This window comes from Mustelus asterias, chromosome 1 (assembly GCF_964213995.1).
Source record: "Mustelus asterias chromosome 1, sMusAst1.hap1.1, whole genome shotgun sequence".
Taxonomy (NCBI): domain Eukaryota; kingdom Metazoa; phylum Chordata; class Chondrichthyes; order Carcharhiniformes; family Triakidae; genus Mustelus; species Mustelus asterias.
In genome coordinates this window covers 52,196,880-52,220,776 of record NC_135801.1, presented here as the reverse complement: position 1 = coordinate 52,220,776, position 23,897 = coordinate 52,196,880, and the positions used below count along the sequence as shown (strand labels likewise).

The window sequence follows — 23,897 nt, the reverse complement described above, 5'->3', positions numbered from 1 at the left end:
ATTAAAATGGCCTCCATCAATTTTAGCAGAAAATGCTTAAGAACATATTAATTCAAACTACAAAATGATAGTCACAGTAAAATTAGTGATTTTTAATCCCAACACTGGTCCAGTTCAGCTTCTTTCAGTGGTAATCCCCAGCTTAGTGGGGGGTTTCAGCAATGGTAATTGGATTCTCTCTTGTTGGAAATGGCCAGGGCCTAGAACTGATGTGGCACAAATATCACCTGTCGCTTATGAGCCCAAGGTTGAATGTTGTCCAGGCTCAGATTGCCTCAGTAGCTGAGGAGTCACAAACAGTGTTGAACATTGTGCAATCATCTGCAAACATCCCTACTTCTGACCTTATGATGGAGGGAGGATCACTGATGAAGCAGGTAAAGATACCCTGAGGAACACTACCCTGAGGAACACTACCCTGAGGAACCCCTGAGGAACTCCTGCGGTGATGTCCTGGGACTGAAATGATTGACTTCCAACAACCACAACAGTCCTCCTTCATGCTAGGTATGACTTCAACCAGTGGGAGTTTTTTCCTCGATTCCCACTGACTCCAGTTTTACTGGGGCTCCTTGATACCACTTTCGGTCAAATGATGCCTTGATGTCAAGAGTAGTCATTCTCACCTCATCTCTTGAGTTCAGCACTTTTGTCCATGTTTGAACTCAGGCTGTATTGAGATCAGGAGCTGAGCGTCAGTGAGCAGAATATTGCTGAGTAAGTGCCAATGATAGCACTGCCAACAACACTTTCCATCACTTGCTGATAATCAAGAGTAGACTGATTGGGCCGTAATTGGCTGGGTTAGATTTATTGTGCTTTTTTGGATAGGATACACCTGGGTAGTTTTCCACATTGCCTAGTAGATGCTAGTGTTGTAGCTGTACTGGAACAGCATGGCTATGGACGTAGCTAGCTCTGGACACAAACCTTCAGTTCTAATGCAGGAATGTTGTCAGGGCCTGTCACCTTTGCAATGATGATGTGGAGATGCCGGCGTTGGACTGGGGTGAACACAGTAAGAGTTTTAACAACACCAGGTTAAAAGTCCAACAGGTTTATTTGGTAGCAAATACCATTAGCTTTCGGAGCGCTGCTCCTTCGTCAGATGGAATGGAAATCCACTCCATCTGACAAAGGAGCAGCGCTCCGAAAGCTAATGGTATTTGCTACCAAATAAACCTGTTGGACTTTAACCTGGTGTTGTGAGACTTCTTACTGTGCTGATTGCCCACAGGGTTTCATGGCTGTCCAGTTTTGAGTTGCTAAATCTGTTTGAAATGTATCCCATTTGGCACAATGGTCTAGCGACACAACACAATGATGGATATCCTCAATGTGAAGACAGGACTTTGTCTCCACAAGGTCTATACGGTGATCATTCCTCCCAATACCGTCATGGTCAGCTGCATCTGCAACAGATAGATTGATTTGGATGATGTGAAGTGGGTTGGTGGACATCAACATGGAGGAGTACTGATTCATCAGCTGGAGGGGCAGGCAATAGGTGCTAATCAGCAGGAGGTTTCCATGCCCATTTTTGACCTTACGCCATGAGACTTCATGGGGTCTGAAGTCAATGTTGAGAACTTCCAAGGCAATTCCCCCTTGCCTGTATACCACTGTACTGCCACTTCTGGTGTCGGTTGGACAGGACTACCCAAGGATGGTGATGGTGGTGTCTGGGACATTGTCTGGAAGCAATGATTCCATGTGTATGGCTATGTCAGGCTGTAGCTTGACTAGTCTGTCAAACAGCTCTCCCAATTTGGCACAAGTCCCAGGGGTTACTATGGAGGACTATGGAAGATTGACAGGGCTGAATTTGCTATTGTTTCCATTGCCTAGGTCAATCCCTGATGGTCTGTCCAGTTTCATTCCTTTTTGTAGACTTTTTAGTGCTTTTGATACAACTGATTGGCATGTTAGGGTACCAGACCAGAAACCCGATTATGTTATGAAGCCAGACTAGACCCGAACAATTTTCTATTTTGACTTTAATGTGAGGATGAGATGTTTCAATCCAGGCGCCATTCTACTGACAAACTGGGAAGCTTTTGTCAAAGCAAACTTTATTTAACAACATAGTTTAACTATAACAAATGAATCTGCTTAATCTTTAACAATTGAGCAATACCGAAACATGACAAGATACAAGCCTTAACTGCTAATCTATCACTATGAGTTCCAATTCAAGCAATATTCCTCTTAGAGACTTAACCCACTCTGTAAAATTAGTTAGCAAAACACAGGCATACTTGCTATGACTTAGGTTACCAGCCCTCGAGCTCTCAAAGAGATCTTTTCAGAGAGAGAGAGCAAGCCACTGCTGTCTTCTGGCTGTTCAGTAAGAAATCTCACAACACCAGGTTAAAGTCCGACAGGTTTATTTGGCAGCAAAATCCACTAGCTTTTGGAGCGCTGCCCCTTCGTCAGGTGAGTGGGAGTTCTGTTCACAAACAGGGCATATAAAAACACAAACTCAATTTACAAAATAATGATTGGAATGCGAGTCTTTACAGGTAATCAAGTCTTAAAGGTACAGACAATGTGAGTGGAGAGAGCGTTAAGCACAGGTTAAAGAGATGTGTATTGTCTCCAGACAGGACAGTTAGTGAGATTTTGCAAGCCCAGGCACGTCGTTATGGGGGTTACAGATAGTGTGACATGAACCCAAGATCCCAGTTGAGGCCGTCCTCATGTGTGCGGAACTTGGCTATCAGTCTCTGCTCAGCGACTCTGCGCTGTCATGTGTCGTGAAGGCCGCCTTGGAGAACGCTTACCTGAAGATCAGAGGCCGAATGCCCGTGACCACTGAAGTGTTCCCCAACAGGAAGAGAACACTCTTGCCTGATGATTGTCGAGCGGTATTCATTCATCTGTTGTCATAGCGTCTGCATGGTCTCCCCAATGTACCATGCCTCGGGACATCCTCTCCTGCAGCGTATCAGGTAGACAGCGTTGGCCGAGTTGCAAGAGTATGTACCGTGTACCTGGTAGATGGTGTTCTCACGTGAGATGATGGCATCCGTGTCGATGATCCGGCACGTCTTGCAGAGGTTGCTGCGGCAGGGTTGTGTGGTGTCGTGGTCACTGTTCTCCTGAAGGCTGGGTAATTTGCTGCGGACAATGGTCTGTTTGAGGTTATGTGGTTGTTTGAAGGCAAGAAGTGGGGGTGTGGGGATGGCCTTGGCGAGATGTTCGTCTTCATCAATGACATGTTGAAGGCTCCGGAGGAGATGTCGTAGCTTCTCCGCTCTGGGGAAGTACTGGACGACGAAGGGTACTCTGTCCACCGAGTCCCATGTTTGTCTTCTGAGGAGGTCGGTGCGGTTTTTCGCTGTGGCGCGTCGGAACTGTCGATCGATGAGTCGAGCACCATATCCTGTTCTTATGAGGGCATCTTTCAACGTCTGGAGGTGTCTGTTGCGATCCTCCTCATCTGAGCAGATCCTGTGTATACGGAGGGTTTGTCCGTAGGGGATGGCTGCTTTAAGATTCTGGCTGTCCAGATAGCAACTCCTTGTATTTGAAAATGAAAGAGAAACTGTGTATCTTCCTTGTAAGCTTAGCTCCTCCCATTGAGCACATGACTGTCCCTGTCAATCAAGCTAATTAAAACTCTACTCTGAAAAACCATTGGAAACCTAAGTAAAAACAAAAACAAGCACCCCAGGTACTTATCCTGTTCTCCCAGTGATCAATTTAAAAGATTTCTTAGACAAATCAGCAACTTGCAAACCAGATCTAAATTCTAAATATACTCCTTACAAGAAATATGATGTACATATATTTCTTAAAGGCACAGTATTATCACACCTCCCCCTCTCCATTTTAAAAATTGAACCAACAATATGAAAAGATGTCTTCATTTTTCAAAACCTCTAGTTTTCACTCTGTTAGTACTTTACATGATATATAGATTATGTATTTTGGAGGCATGCCCCTTTAAGAGAACAGGTCAGGTGACCCGGAACACAAACTCCACCCTGGGTGGAGCTTGCCAAGCCAGATGATGAGCTGATTTTGACAGTCCTGCAATTTATGCGGTTAGTTTCAACAACTCAGGAATAGATATCAAGTGAGTCAACTTTTCTTTCATCTGTCTCTGCACCTGATCAATTTCCTTATTCACATCATCTTCCAGTAACTTGTTCTTCCTCTCTCTTCACCAGTTTTACATTGCACTCATTTGCTTCCATTTGTGTCTTATTAACTAAGATTTGTAACCATTCACCAGCCCTTGATAGTGTTTGATTAAGATTTTTGGCAGCTGCATCCCAGACTGAGCAAATATCAGTTTCTCCTTCTGAACCTGTGCCAACTTGAGTGGGTTATTGTTTAATTGGAACAGCATTTTCTATATCTACATCATGCACAATTTACTATTTCCCATTTTATTTTGGCATATAGCTCCATGTAATTGTAATAACTCTTTCAGGTCATTTTCATAGAATCATATAATCCCTATGGTGAAGAAAGAGGCCATTCAGCCCATTCAGCCTGCACCAACAACAATCCCACCCAGGCTCTATTCCCGTAATGCCACGTATTTATCCTGCTAATCTCCCTGATGCTAAGGAGCAATTTAGCATGGCCACTCCACCTAACCTGCACATCTTTGGACTGTGGGAAGAAACTGGACCACCCGGAGGAAACCCACACAGATACGGGAAGAACGTGCAAACTCCACACAGTTACCCGAGCCGAATTGAGCCCACATCCCTGGTGCTATGAAGTAGCAGTGCTAACCACTCTGCCACAAAGGTAACTCAGTAATTTATCCCAATTTCTGATTACTTCCTCATTGTCCAATCTAATTTGAGGAATATCAACTTCAGAATCATCTGGATTTGTTTCTTCACTCTGAGCTAATAACTAACACATCCTCCTTTTGCTTTCCTTCCCTATCAAAATACCGTTTGTGCATATTAACATGACACATTAGGAGTTTTCCTTCTACTTGGTGTTCTTATCAAATAATTCACTTCACTCAAATTTCTTCTGATTTAATAAGGGTCGCTAAACCTTGTTTTTAATGGTTCACCTACCACTAGTAATAATACTAATACTTTATCCCCACTAACAAAACTACAAGTTTTTGATCTCTTATTTTTTTTTCATCACATGCAATGCCACTTTTAAATGCTGTCTAGCCAACTTACCAGCCCTAGTTAATCTTTTCCTAAAGTTTGACACATTAGTCTCAGAACACTGACCCACAAATTTCTCCTTAATCAATTTAAGTGGTCCTCTTACCTCATGACCAAAATTTAATTTGAAGAGACTGAATTTAGTTGGTTCATTAGGTGCATCCCTAATTGCAAAAAGTACAAATGGAATTCCCTTTTCCCAATCCTCTGGATAATCCTGACTATAGGCCCTCAGCATGGTCTTTAAAGTCTGATGCTCGCCACTCTAATGCTCCCTGCAATTCTGTATGATATGCAGTGGATTTAAATTTCTTTACTCCTACGCTATCCATAACTTCTCTGAATAACTTTGCCGTAAAATTGAATCCGTGATCTGATTGGACTTCTGTGGGCTGTTCGTATCTAGTTTTTTAAAAAATGAAGTAATTCCTCAACAGTCCTTTTAGCTGTAGTATTATGTAATGGAATGGCCTCCAGAAATTTCGTAGACCTGTCCATTACAGTCAGCAAATACTGATTTCCACTTTTCGTTTTAGGCAGGGGTGTCCCATGCAATCAATTAGGACACCCATCAAAGGTTCTTCAAATGCCAGAATGGGTATTAAGGGTGCTGGTTCGATTACTGCTTGAGGTTTTCCTATTACCTTACATGTATGACATGTACGGCAAATGTCTACGACATCCTTATGCAGTCCAGGCCGATAAAAATGATTTTATATTTTTGCTTGAGTTTTCCTTACTCCACTGGTACCTCATATGCTACCCTCCACACCTCTAATTCAACTTAATGAACTTCTGCCCATTTTTCATCTGCTGAATATCTAAAGGTCTCCACTTTCTCATTAAGACATCATTTTAATGTATACACGCAGATTCTTCTTCTCTGTAGGCTTTCTGATGCAATTTTATCTCTACATCTTTCTGTTCTAATTCTGCCAACTTTCCTGAACTAAAAATATTCACTTCATCCTCCAACTGTTCTTGTTCTTTATCAACCACCTGATCAAAGATTGTTTCTGCTAACTGAACCTTAACCTCCTTATCTTTACTCTTTGATTTATCCTCCGGTCTCAACCTATGGCTTTGTGATCTTGTTACCACACAGTCAGAATACATCCCAGGATATGCTTCCTGCTACTCCTCAGTGGTTTGATTTTCCACTGACTTTTCAAACACTAGGCATCACTCCCACCTGTGATCCAGCTATATCATTACCCAGGATAAACTGTATTCCTGAAAAAGGTAATTTCTCTACTACTCCTACCACCACTTCACTTTTCACCAGACTCTCCAACCTTACCTTATATAACAGAACGCTAACCTTTTCACCATTAATTTCATGTATTTCCACCTTTTCTGGCAATACTTCTTCCAAACTTCATATCTCCTCATCTCTCACCATTAAAGATTGACTTGATCCTGTAGCCCTTAAATCTTAACTACTTTACCTACTCCTCCTGGTACACATGAGTAAACCTTACCCACATAAATAAATTATTCAAAGAGATCAGGCACTTGTCTATCAACCAACACCTAAACAGGCTGTACATCCATTTGCACTTCCTCAGCTTCAACCATGGTTTCCTTTGCCAATTTAACAAACCCCCACGGGCTTATCCTGTTCTACCACATCTGCCTTCCCAGTGCTTTTCTTAAGCCACCAACACTGCGACTTTGTGTGTCCAACTTTATTACAATAAAAACATCTAAGGTTTCTATTTCTCTTCCACCCTCATGTTTCCTTTTTAACCTGGGGTAAACTACCCTTACTATCTCCAATGAGATCTCCATTGCCTTTGCTACCTTCGATTTCTCTTTTCTCCAGTTTCTATCCCTCACAGTTTAAAATTTATGTCGAAACTCAAGTTTTAACCTTTTCCACTTCTACCATTTCAAGTTCAAGTTTTCTTTCCAGTTCCTGAAGTTCTAATTTTCTCTTTCTCTTCGTTCCGCCAGTGCTACTCTCTCTTTTCTCAGCCTCTCTCTCTTTTTCTTTCCCCATGGCAATTGCCTGTCCCTCTCTTTCCATTTCTTTTGCCATTGCCTCTAATTCAAGCTATTTGATTTGTAATTGAATTTTACCCATCTCCAATGATTCAAACTTTTGCTGGCAAATGTAAAGCTGAGCTATCACTGAAATTATGAAACAAAATATTACACACGAGCTGAATCAGATGACCAAAGAGGTATGTTTAAAGCAGTTTTAAGGAGGAAAGCAGAGTAGAGAGAAAGAGAGCTGAAGGGAGGGAATTCCAGAACTTAACTCCCAGGCAACTGAAAGAACAGCCCTACTGGGAATTAGAGAAATGCAGATATCTTAGAGATTAGAGCAATTGGAGGAAAGATAGGGAGGAGCTAGGACATGGAGAAATTTGAAACCAATGATGAGAATTCTAAAATCAAGACGTTGCTTGACTTGAAGCCAATTTACGTAGGAAGCATGGAGGCGATAAGATTTGCTAGAGCCACTCGGGAAGGTTTAAACTAGTTTGGCAGAGGGGTTGGATCCAAAGCAAATAGGGAGACAGAAGAGAAGTTTGAGGACAGCACGGAAGTTAAAGAGAGCACATTAATTAGTAAAGGCAGTGTCAGTAATCCTAGTACCAGACAGATCAGACAGAAGCAAGACAGAGAGCAAGGGAAGTCCAGATTAAACTGCATTTATTTCAATGCAAGAGGCCTGACGGGCAAGGCAGATGAACTCAGGACATTGATGGGTAGGTGGGACTGGGATATTATAGCAATTACTGAAACATGGCTAAGAGAGGGACAGGACTGGCAGCTTAATGTTCCAGGATGCAGATGCTACAGGAAAGATAGAACAGGAGGTAAGAGAGGAGAGGGAGTTGCACTTTTGATTAGGGAAAGCATCACGGCCATACTGAGAGGGGATATATCCGAGGGTTCGGCCACTGAGTCTATATGGGTAGAACTGAGAAATAAGAAGGGGGAAATCACTTTGCTAGGGTTGTACTATAGGCCCCCAAATAGTCAGTGGGAAATTGAGGAGCAAATATGTAAGGAGATTACAGATAGCTCCAAGAAAAATAGGGTGGTGATAGTCGGAGATTTTAATTTTCCCAACATTGACTGGGACAGCCATAGTATTAGAGGGTTGGATGGAGAGAAATTTGTTGAGTGTATTCAGGAGGAATTTCTCATTCAGTATGTGGATGGCCCGACTAGAGAGGGGGCAAAACTTGACCTCCTCTTGGGAAATAAGGAAGGGCAGGTGACAGAAGTGTTAGTGAGGGATCACTTTGGGACCAGTGACCATAATTCTATTAGTTTTAATATAGCTATGGAGAATGATAGGTCTGTCCCAAAAGTTAATATTCTAAATTGGGGCAAGGCCAATTTTGATGGTATCAGGCAGGAACTTTCAAAAGTTAATTGGGGGAGTCTGTGGGAAGGAAAAGGGACGTCTGGTAAGTGGCACGCTTTCAAAAGTGTGTTAACCAGGGTTCAGGGTAAACACATTCCTCTTAGCGTGAAGGGCAAGGCTGACAGAAGTCGGAAACCCTGGATGACTCGGGATATTGAGGCCCTGGTCAAGAAGAAGAAAGAGGCACATGACATGCATAGGCAGCTGGGATCAAGTGAATTCCTTGAAGAGTATAGGGGGTGTAGGAGTAGAGTTAAGAGAGAAATCAGGAGGTCAAAAAGGGGACACGAGATTGTTTTGACAGATATGGCAAAAGAGAATCCAAAGAGCTTCTACAAATATATAAAGGGCAAAAGAGTAACTTAAGGATCAACAAGTTAATCTATGTACAGATCCACAAGAGATGGGTGAGATCCTAAATGAATATTTCTCATCAGTATTTACTGTTGAGAAAAGCATGGATGTCAGGGAACTTGGGGAAATAAATATTGATGTCTTGAGGAGTGTACATATTACAGAGAAGGAGGTGCTGGAAGTCTTAAAGCACATTAAGGTAGATAAATCTGCGGGACCTGATGAGGTATATCCCAGGACGTTATGGGAGGCTAGGGAGGAAATTGCGGGTCCCCCAGCTGAGATATTTGAATCATTGATAGTCACAGGTGAAGTGCCTGAAGATTGGAGAGTGGCAAATGTTGTGCCTTTGTTTAAAAAGGGCTGCAGGGAAAAGCCAGGGAACTACAGGCCACTTAGCCTCACATCTGTGGTGGGTAAATTGTTGGAAGGTATTTTGAGAGAGAGGATCTATAGGCATTTAGAGATGCAAGGGCTGATTAGGGACAGTCAGCATGGCTTTGTGAGTGGGAGATCATGTCTCACTAATTTAATTGAGTTTTTTGAAGGGGTAACCAAGAAGGTAGATGAGGGGAGTGCAGTTGATGTTGTCTACATGGACTTTAGCAAGGCCTTTGACAAGGTACCGCATAGTAGGTTGTTGCATAAAGTTAAATCTCACGGGATCCAGGGTGAGGTATCTAAATGGATACAAAATTGGCTTCTTGACAGAAGCCAGAGGGGGTTGTAGAGAGTTGTTTTTCAAACAGGAGGCCTGTGACCAGCGGTGTGCCTCAGGGATCAGTGCTGGGCCCACTGTTATTTGTCATTTATATTTCTGATTTGGATGAGAATGTAGGAGGCATGGTTAGTAAGTTTGCAGATGACACCAAGATTGGTGGCATGGTGGACAGTGAGGAAGATTATCTCCAATTGCAGTGGGATCTTGATCAATTGGGCCAGTGGGCTGACGAATGGCAGATGGAGTTTAATTTAGACAAATGCGAGGTAATGCATTTTGGTAGATTGAACCAGGGCAGGACTTACTCAGTTAATGGTAGGGCGTTGGAGAGAGTTACAGAACAAAGGGAGCTAGGGGTACATGGTCATAGCTCCTTGAAAGTGGAGTCACAGGTGGACAGAGTGGTGAAGAAGACATTTGGCATACTTGGTTTTATTGGTCAGAACATTGAATACAGGAGTTGGGTCGTCTTGTTGAAGTTGTACAAGACATTGGTAAGGCCGCACTTGGAATACTGTGTGCAATTCTGGTCACCCTATTATAGAAAGGATATTATTAAACTAGAAAGAGTGCAGAAAAGATTTACTAGGATGCTACCTATTGAGTGGATTGAGTTATAAGGAGAGGCTGAATAGACTGGGACTTTTTTCTCTGGAGCGTAGGAGGCTGAGGGGTGACCTTATAGAGGTCTATAAAATAATGAGGGGCATAGATCAGCTAGATAGTCAATATCTTTTCCCAAAGGTAGGGGAGTCTAAAACTAGAGGGCATAGCTTTAAGGTGAGAGGGGAGAGATACAAAAGTGTCCAGAGGGGCAATTTTTTCACACAGAGGGTGGTGAGTGTCTGGAACAAGCTGCCAGAGGTAATAGTAGAGGTGGGTACAATTTTATCTTTTAAAAAGCATTTAGATAGTTACATGGGTACGATGGGTATAGAGGGATATGGGCCAAATGCGGGCAATTGGGATTAGTTTAGGGGTTTTTTTAAAAACGGTGGCATGGACAAGTTGGGCCAAAGGGCCTGTTTCCATTTTCCATGCTGTAAACCTCTATGACTCTAATGACAGTGGCATATTGGTTGTGACTGAGCTGTGGGGGAAGCGTCATGTGTCTTTCACTTATGCATCTGGGAAATGCGTCAAAGATCTATTTCCGATGACAAAAGCAACACCGTGGACACGAGGATCATTGTCAGCTTTTCCTCTCCAGTAAAAGATGTATCCAACTGCTTGTGCCTTCAGATGCCCCCCTCCAGGAAGGGTTATTGGGGGAGCTATCAATTTGGATTTTTAATAGCTAACACAATACAGTTGTAGCTCTTCTTTGCAGACTCTTGAAATTATCCATATGTGTTTTAACATCGAAGTTGCAAAATTTAAACTTTTTTTTCTTTGCTTACAAAATTGCTGATCCTGCTGGTTGCAGTTCTCCGGCCAAGAGAAAATGAGACAGCATATTTTTAGGAACACCTTTTCCAGACCCTTCCCCATTTGAGGTGAGCAGTAGGTATCCTGAAGAGACTGCTCAATCGCAGATGCTACCAACCAAGAACTCCTCTACCCTAACATAGGCATCTAAACAACTTTCAGGCATCTGTCTCCTAAGCACAGTATCTTGACAAGGGTCTCCCAAGTTCATAGCCATTTTCTTGTTGCCAGTCCTCCATTGCCATAGGACTTGGCAAATGAAACGTGGTAATAGTTTGCACCTGACTTCATTTAACATGAGGACCTTGGGGTTGCATCAAAATCTATACAATATTGCTGGGTTGGTGGTCAAATTTGGATGACATGTCAAACCATGCTAACTGAGTCCACCTTGCCAGTGTAGCCACTTTGTTGCTCATGAGACACCAACTCTTCCTTTGCCTGGTCTCCCGCTGATCTTTTGGACTGTACTTTGTCTGGTACGTGCCCCCAACTTTACCACCAAAGGCAGACCAACCAGGAGGAAGCACCTCCTAGTGGCATTGCTTAAGGTATCATCCCTTCAAGGAGTGTACAAGGCAGTCCACCTTGACAAGGTGGTGATTCATGGAGAAGAGTTGTATTATAACACAAAAGTAATACTAACATTGCATATTATTTGACCAATAGAAATTAGGACTACTCCTAATGTTTTTTAAAATACATTATAAAAGTGGTTAGCACTGCTGTCTCACAACGCCAAGGACCCAAGTTCAATTCCAGCCTCAGGTGACTGTCTGTGTGCACATTCTCCCCGTGTCTGCATGGGTTTCCTCCAGATGCTCCAGTTTTCTCCCACAGTTCAAGGATGTACAAGTTAGGTTGATTGGCCATGCTAAATTGCTCATTCATGTTAGGGAGATTAGCAGGGTAAATACATGGGGTTACGGGGATAGAGCCTGGGTGGGATTGTTATCAGTGCAGTCTCATTGGGCCGAATGGCCTCTTTCTGTACTGTAGGGTTTCTATGATCCTAAGTTAATGCATTGATTGCCAGTAATCCCAAGAACTGAATCTACACTACTGATTCTGCAAAGATAAGACAAGCCACTTCCCTCTGTGCCACTCCTTGGGCACAGATTTCTAACCTATTATTCTATAATAGCATGGATGAGTGGAGCAGTATATAAAAATGCATCCAAATCTTGGAGACAAACATGCACCACCCCTTTCCAAACAGTGCAAATTACATGCTTCTTCATCTTTCTTGATAAAGCATTTTTAAATTCCTATTATTTCCATCTTTCCCCTTCTTTCATTATTTAGTTTTTGATAAATCACATGGCCCATGCACTAATTATATGGTTATTTTTGTAGATAAGTTGCACTCATTTAACAATTAATCAGAATAACCCCTGTTTACATTACAATTTTGCATTCCATAAGAATTAAAAGGATTCCAAAACTGTACTTTTCTTACAGCAGTTACGTTTTTGCATCCAATTCTCCACTGACCTCAAAGAAAGCTGCCCACATAGATTTGGTGATCACTGTGACATGGATTTCATCTTTCCTGGTGTTCATTTCATTGCAACTCCCAACTATAGTGTAACTTAACATCTAGCAAATGTAATGACATCAAGCAGATAAACAGCAAATCGAAGAATTCTCACTGACAGCAAGCTAGGAAGTAAAAAGCACTAATTATCCTTCACTTTTTAATCATTTTACCGAGAGTGAAATAAAGATTGGGACTTGCATATGGGAATAAGGTTGAAGCTTAAATATCATTTTTTTAAAAGTTAATCTTAATCTATGGAATTTATCGCACTGAAGGAATTTGACGTTCTATAAATATAAAATTGGTTTTTCAGGGCTGGAGAGGTGATGCAATAGTAATTATGACTTATATGCCATTAAAATCACAGTCACATCTTATTCAACAAAGCATAATATTTCTAAAGGTTTTACTGTAAAATTCAAACTAACGACATAGAAAAAAATGAAAGTTCACATCAGTTCAAATGCTTTATAAGATTTCTAACTGTGAGGACTTCAGCGCATTCTGCAGGGACAACATCCCCTGGGTTTCTGCGCATGTTCAGGCACTCGAAGATTCTGTTGATTTCAGAGTATTAAAGGCAGATGCTCACAGGTCCACCTTCATAACATGCACAAAGTTATGGCCATTTTGTTTTTATCCTGCTTTGCTTCAGTTCATACTTTGAATGGTGTTAAATTACCAGTTTGTGTACTGTTACAGCATGATATTTAAATTGACCTTCCTAGTTCGATAGTCTGTTTTCAATAGATTGTACAGTTCTATAGTCTTTTTAAAATCAGTTTTACACATTTGAGACATTATACCTGAAAGTAAGATTGTCGTCATTATTGCTGCATCATTTACAGTAAAAAGGAACAGTATCAATTGATAGGTTTTCACTTGCAGAGTAATGGGAATAAAATGTTAACAGCAAGGAATAGAAAAATAAATTACCACTCTGTGTTTACTTTGTCGTCCCACAGAATGTGATGTTCAGGCAAAAGATTGCCAGTGGATGTCCTTTGAAAGTGGCCCTTATGGAATATCCTGCATTGTCAGCTTCTGTTCAGTGACTTTTAGAAGAGCAAACCATGCATGACATAGAAATATTACATGTTGTGCATTAGTGATTTCCCAAGTGCTTGCATTGGATAGTAATGTGCTGAGAAAGTACTCTATATCAGTCCACACTCTGTACTTGTCTGATGGTAAAAATGTTCTTGCTAGAAATTACATTAGCAATGAAAAATCCATTTAAAGTACATACCTTCCACCTGGTTTACAGACAGTGTATTGTAGTTCTGAAACATTTGATTAATCTTTTATAAACATTTGCAGTGTGTGGCAGCTCAGTGGCCTTGTAAATGCACAGATAGTGCACTAGCTTACTTGACCATATGTCATCATGAAAGCTCATTGAGACTCTGTCAAAGGAAGTGCCACAGTATCAGAGTACTGACATGTTAATATATATTCATTACTGTTGAAATCTGATTACCATGGTCTTCAACTTGTGTACTATCTTAAAGTCCCCTTTAGCATATAACTAATAAGCTCTGTAAGTTTCACTGATTGAAACATGGTACTTGCATGGTTTTATGATTATCATGTTATGTTTTGATATGATTTGTTTTCCTGTATATTTGCAATATCATCTATGCTACTTGATGCCCATGTCTTGAATCTAACTTGCCATTTGTTCAGTGGATTCAAAGCATACAATGAGGAATGAAAGTTAGTAAATCTTGTGATAAACCACAAGCAAGGAGTATACACGTGGCGTATTTCAAAATATATGAATTTGTAACTTGAAATGGAGGTTAAATAAATCACACTTTACTGTTTATAAATTGTATTTCATCATTCACATTAAATATTTTTGTAAGTCTTTACAGTAAATCGATGGTATTATGTACTTTTTAACTGTTACTAAAACTCTACTATCAAAGACCATTGCTTTACCTGCAGTATTCTGCACATAGATCATAGCCTTCAAAAGATCACCCATAAAGTCCTAAAGCTGTTTGCAGTAGCTGTGAAATTGTTAATAGAGACCTCAGGGTAGATTTTCAAGTGACCACTTCCATCAGTTGCCGAGTGAGCAGAATGAGTCTAATGGAAGTGGTGTGAGGCTGGTACGTTATATGATTGGGCCTTGTTAGCATTTGATCAGAGAGCTGCTAACCCTTTTGGAGCAGCTTGCCAGTTGGTGGGGGCAGGATATCCAGTTGCTTCAGCACAGATCCCAGCTGGTTCAGATAAACTGAAGGGAAGGGAAGCAATCTCAAGGGAGAACTTGGAATTTCAGGCATAGGAGGGGAGAGGGCATTTTTTCTGGGACCATGAACACTGCTCTGACTCAAAAATATTTGTTCACAAACCACTTAAAAAAAGCTTTTTGAACAGTCGGCAGCAGCTCATTTCAGGAGTATTATTTACACTGCTCAATGCCAAATACCAATTGGTGGAGTTTATGCAACACACCCTGACCGACTGGTACTTACATGTTGTATCAAGATCTTGTTGTCATCATACAGCCTCATTTTACAAGGATTGTGAGACTGCTGCCTTTCTCTGGCCAGCACTAGGGTCACCAACTTCAAGTCTACATTTAACTGACACAGATGGACGTCAGTAGGAAAGCATGGTCGGCACTGTACTGCCATTTTGTTTGCATTGCCATTGTTTTTCTCTCAGGGGAATGAAAATTACCTCCCATCCCTCATCTTCACATAGTCAATGTAAAATGAGGCTGTATGATGGCAACAATCTTGATACAACATTAAAGAACCAGTTGGTCATGGTATGTTGCACAAGCTCCAGTCTTGGACTAAGAACCTGAAATTTGCAAAATGTTTCAAAATATTACAAAGAAAATTGTATTTATTAACTAACTTTCTTTGTATCTTTGTTTTCTATTAACAGGAATCCCATTGTTGAAGATAGTGTTTGCAGGGTATGAACATTTATCCCTCATCTCTGTTCCTTTGCTTATCTACCATCCCACTCAGATTCTGCTAGGTGGCCTATTAGTTGGAACAGTGAAAAACTGGATGATCACTCGACAAAAAGTAAGGCCTGACAATCCAATTAAGTAATCTGAAACAATTAGAACCATTTTGGTGAGATTATCAGGAATTTTTTTTGAGAAAAACTGCTGTAAACATTTGCCTTCTTTTGAATTGTTTTACATTCTTGCACTTAAGGTGGTCTGAATACTCTTTTACTTTGTTTTATGTAACATACCCCAATTCTAATTCCTTTCTGTTTCCTTCAAAGTTTCACAAATTTCATGTACAAATTTCATGGGAATGATTCTGGAATATGAATCAAAGCAACAGGAATGAGAAGTTCAGGGCAGATTGGCCATAGCCAATAAAATAGCAAAAGCCCAAAAAGATTGCAATATTGGAGACGGGGGATATTTAATCAGTGACGCACCATTTCCAATCAGAAGTGGGCACCTCTTACTCTTTCTTGTCAGGAGCTTGCTCCAATGCGATTCAAATGATGATTCAAGATGCCGACAATGTACATGAGGGACAAAATGTATTTATTGACAGATCCTGTCATCAGCTGCCAATGTAGGAAGTACAGGCAAGCTATAAAAGAGCCTTCTGAACAATCGAGGAGGCTGTGCATAATGGGCACAACATTTCTAACCACTCTATCAAAACTTTGTCCCATTTCTTGCTGCAACCTGTCATCATGGGTCTTGGGGTTCATATTTAGAATCAGGAACACAATCTGGTGATCACATTGCACACACATCCTAGCAGCTGGTTGAGGATGTGACAGCCGGATCCCTGGACATTCAGAGGACTGCTGGGGACCAGGCCACTGCTGAGCCACACGCACACTGCTGATGAGCCTCGAGATGTGATCACAATAAGCCTGCTTGACACGCAGCAAAAGTTAGGGGAACGTGTAGCAGAGATGCCAGAGATCATGCACAGCTTTTCGTGGGTGAGGAGTCCATGTTAGCCATGAGTTCTGCCATGTCTTGAGCATGTCAATGCATGGCTTCCTTCATGGTTGGCGAGTGCCACAGAAAACCAAGTCCAATATAAAACCCATTTGTGCTCTGACCTGCATTCCATCACTCTAGCATGGGCTCCATACATGCCTTGGCAAGACAAGGCGAGGCATTTTGCCCTCTCTCCAGGTGCCCCTTCTCAGGGAGATGCTATCACCCACAGAGAGGGGACAGGAGTATGTGCCTGCCGCCCCAGGAATTTCATCTCAGAATGCCACCAGGGTTAGCAGCCATTGTCTCCAATAGGCAAGTCCGACAAGAATGCCCCCACAGCAGTGCAGGAGACTCCAGTAGACTGGAGCCTTAAGGCCTCGGGCCTCCAGAAATGTGGTCATCACCACAGTCATCAAAGCCTACAGGGTAGCATACTGCGCAGACTGTCTCCACCTCAGCTGCTGATGCCGGGGCTGCACCAAGGTGTAGTGACTGTAAGAGAAAGCTTTAGGTTTTTTGAGAGCACAAAGATGATATGAGCATTACTAGTACCTCTCATGGTTGACATGTAGTGATAACTACAGAGGATTATGGGATATTTTCTTTATTGGGGAGGAAATGATATGTGTTTGTGTTCAGCCTTTATTGAATGTTCATGTTTGTATCTCGTTTTCCACTTGCCACTCTGGAGCCACGAGTAGCATTGTACCACTGTTCTACTGTGCTGTGAGAGTGTCTCATAGACGTTATTAACCTTGTCACCCAGGGTCCAGCAGTTAACCTGGGCCGGATCCTCAGGTAGCTCTGGGACCTTTGAATTGTGCAAAATATATGAGTCATGAGACCTCCCTGGAAAATGAGCACAGACTTGCATGATTTTTGCCTTCTAACACAAACCAGTTACGCATTCAAAGAGTAAAAGCCTTGTGATTCGTATATGCTGCTGGCTGGTCCCAGGGAGCTCTAATGGGCATGATACAATCGATGACCTCTTGCACACTATGGAAGTGAGTGATGGCCCTGAAGCCCTTACTGAGTGACTGTCTTCATCGGTGGAGCAGTTGATGAATTCAGAAAAGGGCATTGATCACCTGTGGAACTCTGGAAACTACTTCTGGTGACAAACATGAGCACTACAGTCACCTTGAGGCCCATGTGGCTGCCAGGAATCCACATATCTCTGTGACTGCTTTAGTGGACAGCCTCAGCTGTCTCTGGCATTGCCCTTTAGACATTTGCACATAGTTCTTGTCCTGAAGACATGGTGATATGCAAGCGCTCATCTTCTACAATGCCTTCCCTAGATTCCTGTCTCCTGACCAGCCGCACCCTCTAGTGCTGCCTATTGCTGAATTTTCAGCTTCAGTGACAGCCCTCCTTTGTCACATTCTCTCCTCCTGCTCCCAGGTTGCTAGAATACCTCCCCACCCAAGTGGCCTCCTCCCCACTTGGACCTGGATTCCTGCCAGCTTCACAATCAATTTACAGGAATGGCCAGCAACAGAATAATAATCACCCTCCACCTGAAACTTGTCATCCTCCCTCTGTTACCTTTGAATTTGAGCCCATCACCCTATACCCTCTGTATGTTACTGTGTGCTTTCCTTCTGCCACCCTTGGACTACCCACCATCACCTTTGACCCTGTGGCATTGATGGTGGACATACCATCTCTGTCCCTTGACTCTATCCCCCTCATCTTGGACTTTCCTCCTCTGATCCTAGACTCTGTCCCCCTATTACCCTTGATGTGCCTTTGCAATCCCTCGACTCTGCTTCTGAGATCTTCCATTATCCCTACTTTTGACTAGATCTGCTCTCATACTGCATTGACCCCTCCCCATACTCCCTGTTATTGTGGATCCATGAAGACAGCTCACTCTTGTCCTCACCAAGGACCTGACATTGGACAGTAGAGTAATTATACTTTGGACCCCTCATTTCACATTTCTTTACTGATTGCCCCCTCCCAGTACACTTAATACACCAGGTCCTTGATGTTGCACACTTCCATGCCCCTGACTGCCTTTTGTTCCCCTTCACAGCCCAATCCAATTCCACAACACCCCCACTCACCTCACTCCTGTTTTGACTTCGCCTCTCCTGACCTTCCATCAAAACTCTAACTCTCCTGCTTTCCTCCTCTATGTCACAGATTTCAACAAAAACAATCACTCGCCTTGATCAAAATGGACAACTTAATTTTAAAATCTCAGAATCCCTACAGTGCAGAAGAGGCCATTTGACCCATCGAGTCTGCACCGACGCTTTGACAGAGCATCTTACCCAGGCCCTCTCCCCACCCTAACCCCGTAACGCCACACATGGCTAATCCATCTGACATACATATCTTTGGACACTAAGGGGCAATTTAGCATGGCCAATCCACCTAATCTGCACATCTTTTAAGATAATGGGTATTTGCGGCATGCAAATGTATTGAAAATAGAAAGCTGCCAACAGACAAGGTGAAGCCAGACCTGCTGTTGCAATGCTGCTGTCTTAATCTCTGCATCCCAATCTGCCATCAGGAAACCGAGACTTTGGCTGCCACCTGTTCAAGTCACCTGCACACCATCTTTCCTGCTTTTACAGGCTCCATTAAATACCGCCCTAGAAGTGACGAAGAACTACTCATAGGACAATAACCTTGTTCACATTTTCTATTCAGAATTGTGAGACAAATGCTGGAAGACTCTCTCCAGATATGGCCACAATCGTCAATTCTTAGTGATTTGGGCATAATTGAGATCTGAAAAATATCAGTGAGAACAAAAATATTTGGCATGGGAAAGTAAACCAAGTTTATTGGAAGCAGCTTTAGCAATTGAGTAGTTTCAGGATTTCTGTTTGAAATCAAGAGCAAACAATGAACTCAAAAAAAGTTTGGTTACATTTGGGAGACATGAAAAAACTATGTTTAAAGAATTGCAACATGCACAGGAGTGTTGTAACTTTAAAACTAACTCGATTAGTATTTTTATTATTCTGTGAGTATTTGATTTGATGATGTGATATAGTAGTGAAATCCATGCTATAGAATCTCTCTTGGATTCCATCAGCTATCTAAATTCAAACATACATTGAAATAATTATGCCTTAGTTTCCAAAGCACGCTGTTATACAATCTTTAATTTATCAAGGAACTTCTCCATCCAAGGTTCTCTAATTCCTAAAATTTGAATATTTAAGAAAAGAAGGTACAGTTAACACAGGAACACAGGATTCCCCTAAGCACTTTGCAGCCATGTTAGATACTTTTGGACCACAGTCACTGTTGGAATGTTGGAATATATTTGACTGTTGCCCCCTTATGCTTATCCAACAACATCTTAATCTTAGACTAGTCCAAAGGGTTGTGTATCTACATATGCACAGCCAGGTAAAACTGCTGCAATCTTATGTCTTTTGCCAATAGCCAATGCGAGTAGGATTTGACTTTTATTCTGAATGTAGCCTAGAAAGCTTATTTTTATCATACATAAAAGCAAATTACTGCGGATGCTGGAATCTGAAATAAAAGCTGAAAATGCTGGAAAATCTCTGCAGGTCTGACAGGAAGTGTGGAGAGAGAACAGAGCTAACATTTCAAACCTGGGTGACTTTTGTCAGAGCTGTATAGGAAGCTTTGATCAAAAATCATAACTGTGCTGGGGCAGTGCCAAGTGGGTGGAGCATGAGGGGGGTGGGGCTATGACAGACACGGGTAGGAAAGGAGCTCTGCAAAGGGGTGATGCTCTGCAAAGGGAGGGAGCTCTGCAGGGGGGGTTGAATGGCAGGGGGGATCTTTAAGGGGGTTGATCAGCACGGGGTTGGGTTTGAAAGGGGGTTGATTTGCAAGAAGAGTGATCAGCGGGGCGGGTGAAGACTGGCACAGTGAGCGATCAGCAGGGGAGACAGGCACAGGGAGTGATCAGTGGGGGAGACTAACTCAGGGAGTGATTGGTGGGGGGGGAGGGGGGGGCGGCGGGGGGAGTCCAGCACAGTGAGCAATCAGCGGGGGGGAGACTGGTACAAGGAGCAATCAGCGGGGAGTTGGGGAGACCGGCAAAGGGGGGGGGGGGTTCAGGGGCCGCTATGGGGATCATGACAGGGGACCCATTGCAAAGGTCCCATTGCCGGCGACCCGTGATGGGGTTACACTGCCGCCAATGATGGGGTTGGCATAGTGACAGGCAGTCTCCCAGTTCAGTGGGAGGTCGGGGCATCTGTGCAATGGCGTCCCAAGCAGTCTGCAGCCTCTTCACCAGCGAGCTTAGGCTCCTCCTCCCCCAACCCCCTCCTCTAAACAAGTCTGAAACTCTCATTTTCTCGCTCGTTCGGTACTTTGAATTTTTTTTGTAAGATTGCACCCTTAGACTTTCATCAAACTTCCCCCAAACCTTTTTATAAGGTAAAACAAAGTAAGGAACAAGTTAGAAAATCCGTGACTTCAATATCATTGATTTTGTTGCATATAAGGAAGTTTGAAGTCACTAGGGGCGATTTTCCAGACATGTTCATGGGTGGACCCAAATCCCATTATGGACACAAACTCTCGCAAGAGAGCCATAATGGGATTTGCACCAGGGAGATCTCAAAACCATCGGTGAGGGGAGGGTTTCACTATGTTCTAGCTTCTTGAGCATTCCTAATTTTCATCTCTCTACCATTGGAAGCCATGCCTTCAGTTCCCTAGGTCCTAATCTCAAATATCCCTTCCCCAATTGTCTCTGCCTCTCTATCTCGCCACCATCCTCAAAACCTACTCTCTGACCAAGCTTTTGTTCATCTGGTCTAACATCCCCTTATGTGGCTCACCATCTAATTATGTTCCATAGCCCTCCTGTGAAGCTCCTTGGAGTACTAGGTTATGGGCAAGTTGTTCAAAATACAAGAAATACCACTGTGGCTGACTAGTATTTCTGTTGTGAAATATATACCATGCTGATTTGCTGTTTGGTTCAAAATTAAATAAATAATATATTTTTCTTTCACAGGCTCTGAAGCTCACAAGACAGACAAAGATACTTGTATAACATCAGTCGAATCTTTTATTTCGTATGAATGTATATATGCCGTACAATGAAAAGTACATGTGAAGCCACAGCAAATGTTTCAAATGATGATTTAGGTTTAAAATTTTGCATATGTATCTACTTTATTTTGAAGATGTTCATGATTAAGTGCCTTAAGAGTAAAACTGATATTTTTAGTTTGATTTTTTTCCTCGCGTAAGAACTATTAGTTGAATAAGAGCAAAACACTGAAACAAATTATTCTAGTGTATGAGTAATTTTTCTTTAAAAAGTACTTAATTAAATCAACACATGGGATAATTAACAAATAGTACCATCCACCTTTTTAAAATGTTGTTCAGCTATCAGAAACCGAGTTTATTTCACATTTCTGAATGATTTTTAAAAGGAAACAAATGCTACATTGGTACCCCCTTCCCCAGGCTTTACATATAATGTTATAACATTAGCTGCCCTCATTTTGTGTTAAATTCACAAAGCTTTTGCCTTTTGTCCCATGAGGATTTCCCATAGTATGTCTAAGTGCTGTTGTGGTGGGTAAAGGGCAGAAATTAACTGTTAGTGTCTGGTCCCATTAAAACCATAATGCTTGACATTAATCGAATTGAGGAATAGTGGCTATTTTTAAATAGTTTCTTGCCATATTGAGGATAGGCAAGACAACTGATAGAATGCCTCCAATCAGATTGCATCTGTACCTTTCAGTCAGTCAAACTGCCATATTTGGATGAGGCAAAATTAAATTCTGAATAGACATAATTGTTGAACAGTTATTGAATGTGAGAAAAATAAATATTTCATTCAATGTTGTAACCTACAGCCAACTATTTGGTGGAAGCTGTTCTTTGAATGTATTACTATAATTCTGTATTCTATAATGATATAACTGAAATCAAATTCAATGAATCAAATTGTGGGTGGATGAGTTACAGTAATTCGTAGCTGCAAACTGCCCAATATCAATTCCTTTGTTATCAACAATTAGAAAGTACCCAAAATTATATTCCATTTTATGTTACCAAACTAGTATCCTATGAGGACCTGCATAATTTTATATTACAAGCATTTATTTTGACATGGTGTCCCATTTGTACAACTGGTAAAGGCTAATATTTTTTATTTTTATATATATTTTATATATTATATATGTATAGGTGCATGTATGTACACACATGCAAAAATAGAATGCTTTTGGTCTCAGAACTCTGATAATTACATTCATTTGACCTCCAAAGACACAACGTATGATTAAAATAGACCCTTCAGTTAAATTACTAATTTGTATCCATTATAAATTCTGACGTAGTTCCTTTGGACAGTATTGTGTTCATTTGTTAAATGCATTATAGATTTTTTTTTCACGATTCCACCATAAAGTTTGATGCGTGAACTTTGAAATAATGGGACCATTAGTAACATTCATTTAGTAATACAACCGTGTAAACAACTCTTACTTGCATCAGGCTTTGTTCATATTTAGGTCTTTGGTTATCAGCTTTGTATTCATTGTTCTTTACTGGGCTTCTTTCACACCTTGTATTTGTCTCTTTAGATTTTTATTTGCTTCTGGACAAGATAAGATCAAGTTGAAGTAACTGAGTCTTTTAGAGTAATGCAAGATTTTGAATATTATCGGTTGTGGGTCATTATTATGGAAGTGTTTTAACCAGAACAAATGTCTAGATGCACACTATTGCTAGGACCAGTTTCTTTTGTGTTCATTTTACAAGTGTATTGATTTCTAGTCGTAGTTTTTATTTTTGCAAGGTTCATCAATAAATAGTCATGGTGTACATATTCCTACTTTGTATTTCTTTTTGATGAGATTAACTATTGCATTCATTGAATTTTTTAGCATGCTTTGGAACCCTAACGTGTGAACCAAATGGGGGTTCATAAGCCCACACTTGCCGAGAGTCAGACCATGAGTTATTTTTCCAGGCTATTAAGCACGGCAAACAGGCTCACAATGCTGCTGATGCAATCACAGAGTTAGCAGTTCTGGAGCTTCGAAAGCCCCACCAGCATAGATGGGCCCTGCCAAGGCAGGTAATTGACCAATATGGCAGGATGGAGGTGCCTTGGAGGGATAAACATAATTCTTTCAAAGGTGGAAAGTCATTTGGATTAGAATGGAAACTCCTCCAGTCGGATTGTTGGGTTGTTTTCCCTCTTGCAATTCCCTCTTTGGAGGTTGGAGCCTCCAGTTCTGATGGGCCACCAAACTGTTGCAGACAGGCCACCTCCATAGAACTAGTGTCCTCCTAACATGGCAGAGAGGGGAGATGGGGGCATGCAAAATCATCTCTAATTAGGGTCTTTACTTTACTTGCCCACTTCCATAAAA

The 23,897-nt window shown here is 41.7% G+C and overlaps 1 protein-coding gene across 2 annotated transcripts in view; it reads left to right on the top strand.

Moving 5' to 3' along the window:
• The window catches only part of slc10a7 (solute carrier family 10 member 7), a 352,662-nt gene extending 329,314 nt beyond the window's left edge, over positions 1 to 23,348 (top strand). For both annotated transcript variants that reach the window (XM_078212292.1, XM_078212284.1), the window contains 2 exons: positions 15,489 to 15,634; positions 21,512 to 23,348. In XM_078212292.1, coding sequence (XP_078068418.1) covers positions 15,489 to 15,634; positions 21,512 to 21,550 — 185 coding nt within the window. In that variant the 3' untranslated portion in view covers positions 21,551 to 23,348. The remainder of the gene's footprint in view (positions 1 to 15,488; positions 15,635 to 21,511) is intronic.
• The last annotated feature ends 549 nt before the right edge of the window (positions 23,349 to 23,897 follow it).